The 14,219-nt window shown below is 44.0% G+C and overlaps 1 protein-coding gene across 1 annotated transcript in view; it reads right to left on the minus strand.

Moving 5' to 3' along the window:
• LOC129705151 (adhesion G-protein coupled receptor G5-like) overlaps window positions 1-14,219 on the minus strand; it is a 68,594-nt gene that overhangs the window by 27,394 nt on the left and 26,981 nt on the right. Inside the window, exons 5-9 of the mRNA XM_055648587.1 lie at window positions 12,363-12,407; window positions 8,845-8,889; window positions 5,065-5,106; window positions 3,893-3,916; window positions 1,087-1,119 (exon numbers count right to left, since the gene is read on the minus strand). Of these exons, the coding sequence (XP_055504562.1) occupies window positions 1,087-1,119; window positions 3,893-3,916; window positions 5,065-5,106; window positions 8,845-8,889; window positions 12,363-12,407 (189 nt within the window). The remainder of the gene's footprint in view (window positions 1-1,086; window positions 1,120-3,892; window positions 3,917-5,064; window positions 5,107-8,844; window positions 8,890-12,362; window positions 12,408-14,219) is intronic.

Here is a 14,219-nt window from a genome sequence, read left to right on the forward strand (position 1 = left end):
ACCAGCCTCAATACGAAACCGTTCCTATTAACTATTTTCTATCTCATCTTAAACCTATGCCCACTAGTTCTTGATTTCATAACTGGGGAAAAGATTTTGTACATTCACCCTATCTATTCCCCTCATTAATTTACACAGCTCTTTAATATTATCCGGAGAATGGTCTTGACCGGAAACGTCACCCATTCCTTCTCTCCAGAGATGCTGTCCGATCCGCTGAGTTACCCCAGCATTTTGTGTCTATCTTCGATAATATCATCCCTCAGTCTCCTGTACTCCATGGAATAAAGTCCTATTCTGCCCAACTTCTCCCTGTAACTTAGTGTTGGCAAAATCATTGTCCTTCTTCCCTAAACTCTTACCAACTTAATTGCATCTTTCCTTAACATTAAGGGTGAGCAAAACTGAAGACAATACTCTGAATACAGCCCCAACAACACTTGCATAACTGTAATGTACGTCCCAATTTCTGTACGCCATTCCCCGACTGATGATGGCCAGAATACCCAGGTTCAAGATGCGAATGTCCTGCCTTGGTTTCTCATCCCAATATGCAACACCTCACACTAATCTGAATTAAATTCCATTAGCCCCGGCCCACTTGCCAGGATCTGCAGCCCTGTGCTTTTTGGTTTAGATCTGGAGTTGGAGTGAAGGTGAGAGGTCCATGACTTGGTTGGGGCAATGACTTCCATCGCTGGTCATGGTGAAGTGATAGTGGGAGGAGATCGCTCAGTGGTGGAGTAAAACACTGAGTACCCGGTGCAGGGCAGGAAAGACTCAAGTCATCTCACATTCATGGTCACAGTTAATGAGCCCATTGTACCATAATCGTACTCCGTTTTCTGCAACATACAAAATAATGCTAGAGATAGGAACTTGACAAAACTGGATGGATGTCATTTCCTCAAGATTGCAATAGCTTCTGATTTACTCTGGGAAAACATGTAGCTGGGAAAATAGACATATAATTGTTATATTTCCGAACCATACTGAATACGAGTACATATAATTATCATTGCATTGGTTAATAAAGGAACGGGTTCAAAGAGATTTAAGTTCCTCATGTTGTTAAAACTTACTGACCTTCGAGTATTTTAACTGGGTCTTCGATACAATCTGTAGAGACAAAAAGATTGAACTGCTGTCAGGAAAGTGCTGTAGTCCAGCAATCCTTGGGATTTTGCACTTTCAAAACTTGTGAATTTTCAGTTCTTTCATAACCTTTTTTTCCAATCACTTATCTTGATGGAGATGTGATTTTTCTCCATATCGTATCTCCGTCCCCCCCTATGGCCTAACATGGTGGACTGGTGCGGCCTTTCAACAAGACCGGCCCAGCGCTTCAAGCCGTGAGCACGCGTACTCTAACATCGCGGAGCCTGCGATCCTTTGCCGAGGATCGACTGTGAAGAGCTTCAACCGCGGGGCCTGTGGACTTGAACACTGTGAAGCCCACGGTCTCCGTTAAGAAGAGGCCGACTCAGAAGCTCCACGGCATGGAGCTATGCAGCTATCCTCATCACGCGGATGCTATGAGGATACAGGGTGACTTGGACAGGTTGGGTGAATGGGCAGATGCAGTTTAATGTGGATAAATGTGAGATTATCCACTGTGGTAGCAAAAACAGGAAGGCAGATTACTATCTAAATGGTGTCAAATTGGGAAAAGGAGAAGTACAGATCTTGTTCATCAGTCACTGAAAGGAAGCATGCAGGTACAGCAGGTACAGCAGGCGGTGAAGAAAGCGAATGGCATGTTGGCCTTCGTAAGAGGAGTTGAGTAGAGGAGCAAAGAGGTCCTTCTGCAGTTGTACAGGGCTCTAGTGAGACCACACCTGGAATATTGGGTGCAGTTTTGGTTTCCAAATTTGAGAAGGACATTCTTGCTATAGAGGGAGTGCAGCGTAGGTTCACGAGGTTAATTCCCGGGATGGCAGGACTGTCATATGTTGATAGAATGGAGCGGCTGGACTTGTATACGCTGAAATTTAGAATGATGAGAGGGGATCTTATTGAAACATATAAGATTATTAAGGGTTTGGACACACTAGATGCAGGAAACATGTTCCTGATGTTGGGGGACCTCAGAACCAGGGGCCACAGTTTAAGAATAAGGGGTAAGCCATTTTGAACGGAGATAAGGAAAAGATTTTTCACACAGAGGGTTGTGAATCTGTGGAATTCTCTGGCTCAGGCAGTGGAGACCATTTCTCTGGATACCTTCAAGAGAGAGTTGGATAAAGCTCTTAAATATAGCGGAGTCAGGGGATATGGGGAAAAGGCAGGAACGGGGTACTGATTGTGGATGATTAGCCATGATCACAGTGAATGGCAGTGCTAGCTCGAAGGGCAGAATGGCCTTCTCCTGCACCTATTGTCTATTGAGTGTTCCAATCTGTCGATTATCCCGACGCGAGGGTGTCGGACATCGGCCCGTCGGCAGCGGCGACTGCCGAGTGAACAGCCCCGACCACGGGTGAACAAAGAAGAAGATGATTGAACTGTATTACCTTCCATCACAGTGAGGAATTTGTATTCTGCTGTGGTGGATGTTTATGTTAAATTTTATTTTGTGGCTGTGTGTTCTGTTGCTTTTTACTTAGTATGGCTGTATGGTAACTCAAATATAATGGTATATGGTAACTAAATTCGAACTTGAGCTTGAAATTCACTGCCCCAATCATTAGGATTTCAGATTTCACCAGTGCCGGGATTAATGTAGAGAGAAAGTAAAAGCTTGCATTGATGCAGAACATCAACGATGATCTCTGAGACAGGCGGCAGGGCCGGCCTTAGGAGGTGCGGGGCCCAATTGGGAACAATTTTGGTGAGCCAATGGTCTGTAGAATCATAGAAATACAAATAAAGTCTATTATAGGCTTTATATCTCTATGGTAGAATGGGAAGTAATCAAAATGTGCGCTTAAAAAGTGCCTGCGAGTTTACAAACCTCGGCCTCAGCTCACACCCGTCCAAACAGATCTAATCTACATTTTAATATAAAATTGTATACATGTAAGCCCACAAGTAACAAACAAAATGTGTAGATCACCTTTGAAAAGTACATAGTCCCAATATCACTTGTTTTAGTGACTATGAAATGAAAAACTAGATCCTGGAAAACTATTGGAGAAAAACCAGTCCCGGCATTAAATTTTGGGCTGCAGCCCCATGCTACCCTTTGGGCTTCTACCCCATCCTAACTTAGGTGTCTATGGCTGTGTCTGTGGCTGTCTGTGTCTGTGTGTGATGTGTGTGTGCGTGATGTGTGCGTGGTGTGTGTGTAGGAGGGAGGGAGAGAAGGGGGGAAGGAGAGAATGGAGTGAGGGAAGTAGAGAAAGAAGGGAGGGAGGGAGGGAGGGAGGGAGGGAAGAAGGGAATGGAGGGATTGAAGGGGAGGAGAGAAGGGAGGGAGAGGGCCACACCATTTGCAGTGCCTTTTACTTCAACCCAAAACCCCCAAACAACCAGTGGGCACAGGTTAGAATCTGCACAATACAGATACAGAGGACTGATGGATAGAGGTCTGGCTCCAGATGATGGTGTGTGCACCAACCATCACTGTGTACGACTGGGTACTATTCAGGGAGACTGATTAGAAATCAAGCATGTTATCAAGCTAGTCAATCCAGAGACCTGAATTCAAAACCAGACAGACAAATTCAGACTCCGTACAGACAGCACTCGTAGTCCGAATTGAACCCGGGTCTCTGGCGCTGTAAGGCAGCAACTCTACCACTGCGCCACCATGCCATCCCTAATGTACTTACTGATTTTAGATGATCAGCCATGATCATATTGAATGGCTCAAAGGGCCGAATGGCTTATGTTTCTATGATTCTATGATTCAAAGAGTTTTGAGTTCCTCATGCTGTTAAAAAGTACTGACCGTCATCGCCAGGGCACCAAGTTTCTGCAGAGATAAGAGAAAGAATCGCAGTTAGGGATTTGCTGCATTCCGGTGAAGGCTTGGAACTTTGAACTTCCAAGGCTTGCTTATCAAAGACTACAACAGGATCACGATCATCTGGGCAAGTGGGCTGAGGAATGGTTGATGGAATTTGATGCAGATAAATATGAGGTGTTGCATTTTGGGAATTCAAAGCAGGGCAGGACCTTCCAGTGAATGGCAGGATCCTGGGGATTGTTGTGGAGCAGAGGGATCTAGGAATGTAGGTACATAGTTCCCTGAATGTGGAGGCACAGATAGATACAGTGGTCAAGATGGCTTTCAGTATATTGCCCTTCATTAGCCAGAGCATTGGGTATAGTTTAGGTTCCTATTAAATCTTTCCCCTCTCACCTTAAACTTGTGTTCCCTGGTTCTTGATTCCCCTACTCTGGGTGAAAGACTCTGCACGTTCACCCTACCTATGGAAGTTGGGATGTTATATTATAGTTGTACAACACTTTGGTTGTCCACGTCTGGAGTATTGTATTCAGTTTTGGTCACCCTGCTATAGGAAGGATGTCATTAAGTTGGAAAGAGTGAAGAGAAGATGTACGAGAATGTTGCCAGGTATTGAGGGCCTGAACATTCGGGAGAGGTTGGGCAATCCAGGACTTTATCCCTTGGAGCATAGGAGACTGGGGAGTGATGATATAGAGGTGTATAAAAGCATGAGGGGAATAGATAGGGCAATTGCACAGACTTTTACACAGAGTAGAGGAATCAAGAACCAGAGGACATAAGTGTAAGGTGAGAGGAGAAAGTTTTAATACAAACCTGGAAAGCAACATTTTCACACAGAGGGTGGTGAGTATATGGAATGAGCTACCAGAGGAGGTAGTTAAGGCAGGCACTATAACAACATTTCAAGGATGTTTGGATAGGTACATGGATAGGAACATTTTTGAGGTGTATGGGCCTAACATGGAAAGTTAGAGTAACCCATTGTGCAGAAATGTACCAAAGGTCTTACTGAAGACCGTATAGGCTACATCTCCATCTTGGGCCATAAGACTTATTTCCGCACTGTATTTCTGAATTAAACTATACTAAACTAAAAAATGACAGAACCGAAGAGCTGGAGTTTGCTCATGATGTTAAAAGTTACTGACCTTTCCAATCCTGGTTTACCGAGCCAAATATGTGATAAATTTCTGTCGAGACAAAAAAAAAATAGTTGGGAGTATGTAATTGAGAAGGCCATGAATGATCAGTTGCTAGACGGATTCAATGTACAAATTAATAGGACTTTAGATTTCAAAATATGGGAATAGCAAATGAATAGTGGCATTGGATTAGAACATCAATGATGACCCCAGTGATTAGAAGAACTGGCTTTAAGAGAGGAGAAGACTTGGCCTGCTTATAATTCTTTTATTCCCAAGTCCCAAAGACATTCTTGCCATAGAGGGAGCACAGAGAAGGGTTCACCAGACTGATTCCTGGGATGGCAGGACTAAAATATGAAGAAAGACTGGATAGGCTCGGCTTGTACACGCTAGAATTTAGAAGATTGAGGGGGGATCTTACAGAAACTTACAAAATTCTTAAGAGGTTGGACAGGCTAGATGCACGAAGATTATTCCCGATGTTGGGGAAGTCCAGAACTAGGGGTCACAGCTTAAGGATAAGAGGGAAGTCTTTTAGGACCGAGATGAGAAATCATTTTTTACACAGAGAATGGTGAATCTGTGGAATTCTCGGCCACAGAAGGTAGTTGAGGCCAGTTCATTGGCTATATTTAAGAGGGAATTAGATGTGGCTCTTGTGGCTAAAGGGGTCAGGGGGTATGGAGAGAAGGTAGGGATGGGATACCGAGTTGGATGATCAGCCATGATCATATCGAATGGGGGTGCAGGCTCGAAGGGCCGAATGGCCTACTCCTGCACCTATTTTCTATGTTTCTATGTTGTATGTTGTGTAGCAAAGGCCTCCTCTCATGATAGGGCCTGGCAGATTTCTAACATTTATCCTGCATCCAATATAATAGAGGATGAGCTTCAAATAATTCACCCAATTGTAGTTTGTGGGATTGTGCCGTGTAAACCAGACTGGCACATTCCTCTGTATTAAACTAAGATTCACCCTCTCAGGCTATACGCTCCAAATTGTATTTGGAACTCCTCCGGCAAAGGCTTTAACATTTCAACATCTTTCAGGCTTTTAAACTCTTGGGCTGAAAAATAGCTACAGCTTTTCAACTTCTTAGAGATGTAAAACCAACAGGATTGTTGGTGACTTCAACTTCCCCAATTCTGCCTGGGACTTCTTTAATGCTAGTGGCTTAGATAGGGGAAGACATTTGGAGCTTTTTTGTGCAGTTCATGTTACTCTGTTGCAGAAAGAATATGGAGGCTTTAGAAAGGGAGCAGAAGAGGTTTACCGGGATGCTGTCTGGATTATAATTAGCTATAAACAGTAGCGGACTGGGTCTAAAAATATTGGTTGCCAGGAGACAAAGGGGGGCCACTTCATCAGGGGCCCACTTGCCATCGGGCAAGCTGACACCCTAGCCAGTCCGCCACTGACTATAAAGCAAGGATGGCGAAACTGGGATTATTTTGTTCCGAGGGTGGGTGACTGAGCGGATACTGTAGCGTACTGTGTACCAGTCACATCAGCCCATTACAGCAATGATGTGGTGCTTTTGGAGAGAGTACAGAATATGTTTACCTGGATGATGCCCATATTAGGGAGTTTTTAGTAACTAGGCGAAGATGAGCAAACATGGAATATTTTGTTTCGAGGTTCGGTGACGTAGCAGGGACCTGATAGATCTATATAAAATTATGAGAGGCATAGATATGGGAGACAGTCAGAACCCCCTTTTTCCCAAGGTGTCTTGGAGATGAACTTGCATCAGGCTCTGATTCAATGTGCATTGCTAGGGTAAAAGGCCATATGGTTTGTACTGCTGTTATTGGGATGTTACTGCAGTGCTGTGAATCCTAGGGATTCCGTACTTCAGAAGGTTGTGGATGCTCATTTCCTACATTAAATCAAATGCATCAATCAATGGGATCTTAGCTCTCAGAAAGGGGAAGCACGGTGGCGCAACGGTACAGTTGCATGTCTGACGAATCTTATAGAATTTTTCGAGGATGTAACTAGTAGCGTGGATTGGGGAGAACCAGTGGATGTGGTGTATCTGGACTTCCAGAAGGCTTTCGACAAGGTCCCACATAAGAGATTAGTATACAAACTTAAAGCACACGGCATTGGGGGTTCAGTATTGATGTGGATAGAGAACTGGCTGGCAAACAGGAAGCAAAGAGTAGGAGTAAACGGGTCCTTTTCACAATGGCAGGCAGTGACTAGTGGGGTACCGCAAGGCTCAGTGCTGGGGACCCCAGCTATTTACAATATATATTAATGATCTGGATGAGGGAATTGAAGGCAATATCTCCAAGTTTGCGGATGACACTAAGCTGGGGGGCAGTGTTAGCTGTGAGGAGGATGCTAGGAGACTGCAAGGTGACTTGGATATGCTGGGTGAGTGGGCAAATGTTTGGCAGATGCAGTATAATGTGGATAAATGTGAGGTTATGCATTTTGGTGGCAAAAACGGGAAAGCAGACTATTATCTAAATGGTGGCCGATTGGGAAAGGGGGAGATGCAGCGAGACCTGGGTGTCATGGTACACCAGTCATTGAAGGTAGGCATGCAGGTGCAGCAGGCAGTAAAGAAAGCGAATGGTATGTTAACTTTCATTGCAAAAGGATTTGAGTATAGGAGCAGGGAGGTTCTACTGCCGTTGTACAGGGTCTTGGTGAGACCACACCTGGAGTATTGCGTACAGTTTTGGTCTCCAAATCTGAGGAAGGACACTATTGCCATAGAGGGAGTGCAGAGACGGTTCACCAGACTGATTCCTGGGATGTCAGGACTGTCTTATGAAGAAAGACTGGATAGACTTGGTTTATACTCTCTAGAATTTAGGAGATTGAGAGGGGATCTTATAGAAACTTACAAAATTCTTAAGGGGTTGGACAGGCTAGATGCAGGAAGATTGTTCCCGATGTTAGGGAAGTCCAGGACAGGGGGTCACAGCTTAAGGATAAGGGGGAAATCCTTTAAAACCGAGATGAGAAGAACTTTTTTCACACAGAGAGTGGTGAATCTCTGGAACTCTCTGCCACAGAGGGTAGTTGAGGCCAGTTCATTGGCTATATTTAAGAGGGAGTTAGATGTGGCCCCTGTGGCTAAGGGGATCAGGGGGTATGGAGAGAAGGCAGGTACGGGATACTGAGTTGGATGATCAGCCATGATCATATTGAATGGCGGTGCAGGCTCGAAGGGCTGAATGGCCTACTCCTGCACCTAATTTCTATGTTTCTATGTTTACAGTGCCAGAGATCGAGTTTCAATTCTGACTATGGGTGCTGTCTGTACGGAATCTGTACGTTCTCTCTACGTGGGTTTTCCCTGGTGCTCCGGCTTCCTCCCACTCTCCAAAGACATACAGGGTTGTAGGTTAACTGGCTTCGATAAAGATTGTAAATTGTCCCTAGTGTGTAGGATAGTGCTAGTTTAACGGATGAATGCTAGTCAGAGTGGACTCGAGGGCTGAAGTGTCTGTTTCTGCGCTGTATCTCTAAACTAAATTAAACTGGAAACCAGGCAAGCAAATGAATGTTGGGATTGAAGTAGTGGTGGAAGGGTGCTGGCTAATGGTCTATGATCAGTGGCATTGTGCAGCGATGAGTGCCACAACGCAAAAGAGTGTGTGTGTGTGTGTGTGTGTGTGTGTGTGTGTGTGTGTGTGTGTGTGTGTGTGTGTGTGTGTGTGTGTGTGTGTGTGTGTGTGTGTGTGTGTGTGTGTGTGTGTGTGTGTGTGTGTGTGTGTGTGTGTGTGTGTGTGTGTGTGTGTGTGTGTGCCTTTGTTTCCAACCTGTCATTGGATTGGCTGGATCTGGCTTATTTCCGTTGTCCTCATCTGTAGAGGTAAAAACAAAGAGGGTTAATGATGTTAAACTGAGATTATTCAATTTCACTCACAATGAATTTATGATATTCAACTAACGATTCTCCATTTGTCAGTGACATGCTTTCCCCCAACAATCTGTGCGTTGATATTTTGAATTGACTCAATTGTTGTCCACATTTCATGGCCATCCTTTACAGCTCTAGAGAAGTGGGCTAGCGGGGTCACTCTTGCCCCAGTGGATGTGGGAAATAAAACTAGGAAAAAATACTGGCATTGAGGTCAAATATCAGCAACAATTTCACTAACTGGCACACCAGCTTTTCAGAGGGTAGTGAGAATCCCCAGCTCCTAAAGTTTATTTTCTCATTTCATAAATTAATAATTAATTTGCGATGGATCTGTGTATTAGGATTGTACAACTTTTAAAAGCCCGTGCAGATTACACTGTGTAATAAAAGGGAGTCGTTGATTAGCTGATGTGTAAGTCGTGATAACCTTATCAGAAACTATTGAATTCAATTGCAAAAACAGAAGAGCAGCTAAAAAACTCAACGGGTCAGGCAGCATCTGTGGAAGGAAATGGACAGTCAACGTATAATAATAATAATAATAATAATAATAATAATAATAATAATAATGCATTTTATTTGCTGGCGCCTTTCTGGACACCCAAGGACACCTTACAGGACATAAAATCACAATACATTTATCAATATTAAAACCAAGTTGATTAAAAACAAAAAACATTTCAACATCTTTCAGGCTTTTAAACTCTTGGGCTGAAAAATAGCTACAGCTTTTCAACTTCTTAGAGATGTAAAACCGACAGGATTGTTGGTGACTTCAACTTCCCCAATTCTGCCTGGGACTTCCTTAATGCTAGTGGCTTAGATAGGGGAAGACATTTGGAGCTTTTTTGTGCAGTTCATGTTACTCTGTTGCAGAAAGAATATGGAGGCTTTAGAAAGGGAGCAGAAGAGGTTTACCGGGATGCTGTCTGGATTATAATTAGCTATAAACAGTAGCGGACTGGGTCTAAAAATATTGGTTGCCAGGAGACAAAGGGGGGCCACTTCATCAGGGGCCCACTTGCCATCGGGCAAGCTGACACCCTGGCCAGTCCGCCACTGACTATAAAGCAAGGATGGCGAAACTTGGATTATTTTGTTCCGAGGGTGGGTGACTGAGCGGATACTGTAGCGTACTGTGTACCAGTCACATCAGCCCATTACAGCAATGATGTGGTGCTTTTGGAGAGAGTACAGAATATGTTTACCTGGATGATGCCCATATTAGGCAGTTTTTAGTAACTAGGCGAAGATGAGCAAACTTGGAATATTTTGTTTCGAGGTTCGGTGACGTAGCAGGGACCTGATAGATCTATATAAAATTATGAGAGGCATAGCTATGGGAGACAGTCAGAACCCCCTTTTTCCCAAGGTGTCTTGGAGATGAACTTGCATCAGGCTCTGATTCAATGTGCATTGCTAGGGTAAGAGGCCATATGGTTTGTACTGCTGTTATTGGGATGTTACTGCAGTGCTGTGAATCCTAGGGATTCCGTACTTCAGAAGGTTGTGGATGCTCATTTCCTACATTAAATCAAATGCATCAATCAATGGGATCTTAGCTCTCAGAAAGGGGAAGCACGGTGGCGCAACGGTACAGTTGCATGTCTGACGAATCTTATAGAATTTTTCGAGGATGTAACTAGTAGCGTGGATTGGGGAGAACCAGTGGATGTGGTGTATCTGGACTTCCAGAAGGCTTTCGACAAGGTCCCACATAAGAGATTAGTATACAAACTTAAAGCACACGGCATTGGGGGTTCAGTATTGATGTGGATAGAGAACTGGCTGGCAAACAGGAAGCAAAGAGTAGGAGTAAACGGGTCCTTTTCACAATGGCAGGCAGTGACTAGTGGGGTACCGCAAAGCTCAGTGCTGGGACCCCAGCTATTTACAATATATATTAATGATCTGGATGAGGGAATTGAAGGCAATATCTCCAAGTTTGCGGATGACACTAAGCTGGGGGGCAGTGTTAGCTGTGAGGAGGATGCTAGGAGACTGCAAGGTGACTTGGATAGGCTGGGTGAGTGGACAAATGTTTGGCAGATGCAGTATAATGTGGATAAATGTGAGGTTATGCATTTTGGTGGCAAAAATGGGAAAGCAGACTATTATCTAAATGGTGGCCGATTGGGAAAGGGGGAGATGCAGCGAGACCTGGGTGTCATGGTACACCAGTCATTGAAGGTAGGCATGCAGGTGCAGCAGGCAGTAAAGAAAGCGAATGGTATGTTAACTTTCATTGCAAAAGGATTTGAGTATAGGAGCAGGGAGGTTCTACTGCCGTTGTACAGGGTCTTGGTGAGACCACACCTGGAGTATTGCGTACAGTTTTGGTCTCCAAATCTGAGGAAGGACACTATTGCCATAGAGGGAGTGCAGAGACAGTTCACCAGACTGATTCCTGGGATGTCAGGACTGTCTTATGAAGAAAGACTGGATAGACTTGGTTTATACTCTCTAGAATTTAGGAGATTGAGAGGGGATCTTATAGAAACTTACAAAATTCTTAAGGGGTTGGACAGGCTAGATGCAGGAAGATTGTTCCCGATGTTAGGGAAGTCCAGGACAGGGGGTCACAGCTTAAGGATAAGGGGGAAATCCTTTAAAACCGAGATGAGAAGAACTTTTTTCACACAGAGAGTGGTGAATCTCTGGAACTCTCTGCCACAGAGGGTAGTTGAGGCCAGTTCATTGGCTATATTTAAGAGGGAGTTAGATGTGGCCCCTGTGGCTAAGGGGATCAGGGGGTATGGAGAGAAGGCAGGTACGGGATACTGAGTTGGATGATCAGCCATGATCATATTGAATGGCGGTGCAGGCTCGAAGGGCTGAATGGCCTACTCCTGCACCTAATTTCTATGTTTCTATGTTTACAGTGCCAGAGATCGAGTTTCAATTCTGACTATGGGTGCTGTCTGTACGGAATCTGTACGTTCTCTCTACGTGGGTTTTCCCTGGTGCTCCGGCTTCCTCCCACTCTCCAAAGACATACAGGGTTGTAGGTTAACTGGCTTCGATAAAGATTGTAAATTGTCCCTAGTGTGTAGGATAGTGCTAGTTTAACGGATGAATGCTAGTCAGAGTGGACTCGAGGGCTGAAGTGTCTGTTTCTGCGCTGTATCTCTAAACTAAATTAAACTGGAAACCAGGCAAGCAAATGAATGTTGGGATTGAAGTAGTGGTGGAAGGGTGCTGGCTAATGGTCTATGATCAGTGGCATTGTGCAGCGATGAGTGCCACAACGCAAAAGTGAGTGAGTGTGTGTGTGTGTGTGTGTGTGTGTGTGTGTGTGTGTGTGTGTGTGTGTGTGTGTGTGTGTGTGTGTGTGTGTGTGTGTGTGTGTGTGTGTGTGTGTGTGTGTGTGTGTGTGTGTGTGTGTGTGTGTGTGTGTGTGCCTTTGTTTCCAACCTGTCATTGGATTGGCTGGATCTGGCTTATTTCCGTTGTCCTCATCTGTAGAGGTAAAAACAAAGAGGGTTAATGATGTTAAACTGAGATTATTCAATTTCACTCACAATGAATTTATGATATTCAACTAACGATTCTCCATTTGTCAGTGACATGCTTTCCCCCAACAATCTGTGCGTTGATATTTTGAATTGACTCAATTGTTGTCCACATTTCATGGCCATCCTTTACAGCTCTAGAGAAGTGGGCTAGCGGGGTCACTCTTGCCCCAGTGGATGTGGGAAATAAAACTAGGAAAAAATACTGGCATTGAGGTCAAATATCAGCAACAATTTCACTAACTGGCACACCAGCTTTTCAGAGGGTAGTGAGAATCCCCAGCTCCTAAAGTTTATTTTCTCATTTCATAAATTAATAATTAATTTGCGATGGATCTGTGTATTAGGATTGTACAACTTTTAAAAGCCCGTGCAGATTACACTGTGTAATAAAAGGGAGTCGTTGATTAGCTGATGTGTAAGTCGTGATAACCTTATCAGAAACTATTGAATTCAATTGCAAAAACAGAAGAGCAGCTGAAAAACTCAACGGGTCAGGCAGCATCTGTGGAAGGAAATGGACAGTCAACGTAGAATAATAATAATAATAATAATAATAATAATAATAATAATAATGCATTTTATTTGCTGGCGCCTTTCTGGACACCCAAGGACACCTTACAGGACATAAAATCACAATACATTTATCAATATTAAAACCAAGTTGATTAAAAACAAAAAACATTTCAACATCTTTCAGGCTTTTAAACTCTTGGGCTGAAAAATAGCTACAGCTTTTCAACTTCTTAGAGATGTAAAACCGACAGGATTGTTGGTGACTTCAACTTCCCCAATTCTGCCTGGGACTTCCTTAATGCTAGTGGCTTAGATAGGGGAAGACATTTGGAGCTTTTTTGTGCAGTTCATGTTACTCTGTTGCAGAAAGAATATGGAGGCTTTAGAAAGGGAGCAGAAGAGGTTTACCGGGATGCTGTCTGGATTATAATTAGCTATAAACAGTAGCGGACTGGGTCTAAAAATATTGGTTGCCAGGAGACAAAGGGGGGCCACTTCATCAGGGGCCCACTTGCCATCGGGCAAGCTGACACCCTGGCCAGTCCGCCACTGACTATAAAGCAAGGATGGCGAAACTTGGATTATTTTGTTCCGAGGGTGGGTGACTGAGCGGATACTGTAGCGTACTGTGTACCAGTCACATCAGCCCATTACAGCAATGATGTGGTGCTTTTGGAGAGAGTACAGAATATGTTTACCTGGATGATGCCCATATTAGGCAGTTTTTAGTAACTAGGCGAAGATGAGCAAACTTGGAATATTTTGTTTCGAGGTTCGGTGACGTAGCAGGGACCTGATAGATCTATATAAAATTATGAGAGGCATAGCTATGGGAGACAGTCAGAACCCCCTTTTTCCCAAGGTGTCTTGGAGATGAACTTGCATCAGGCTCTGATTCAATGTGCATTGCTAGGGTAAGAGGCCATATGGTTTGTACTGCTGTTATTGGGATGTTACTGCAGTGCTGTGAATCCTAGGGATTCCGTACTTCAGAAGGTTGTGGATGCTCATTTCCTACATTAAATCAAATGCATCAATCAATGGGATCTTAGCTCTCAGAAAGGGGAAGCACGGTGGCGCAACGGTACAGTTGCATGTCTGACGAATCTTATAGAATTTTTCGAGGATGTAACTAGTAGCGTGGATTGGGGAGAACCAGTGGATGTGGTGTATCTGGACTTCCAGAAGGCTTTCGACAAGGTCCCACATAAGAGATTAGTATACAAACTTAAAGCACACGGCA

The sequence above is a fragment of the Leucoraja erinacea genome, chromosome 17, assembly GCF_028641065.1.
Source record: "Leucoraja erinacea ecotype New England chromosome 17, Leri_hhj_1, whole genome shotgun sequence".
NCBI classification, from domain to species: domain Eukaryota; kingdom Metazoa; phylum Chordata; class Chondrichthyes; order Rajiformes; family Rajidae; genus Leucoraja; species Leucoraja erinaceus.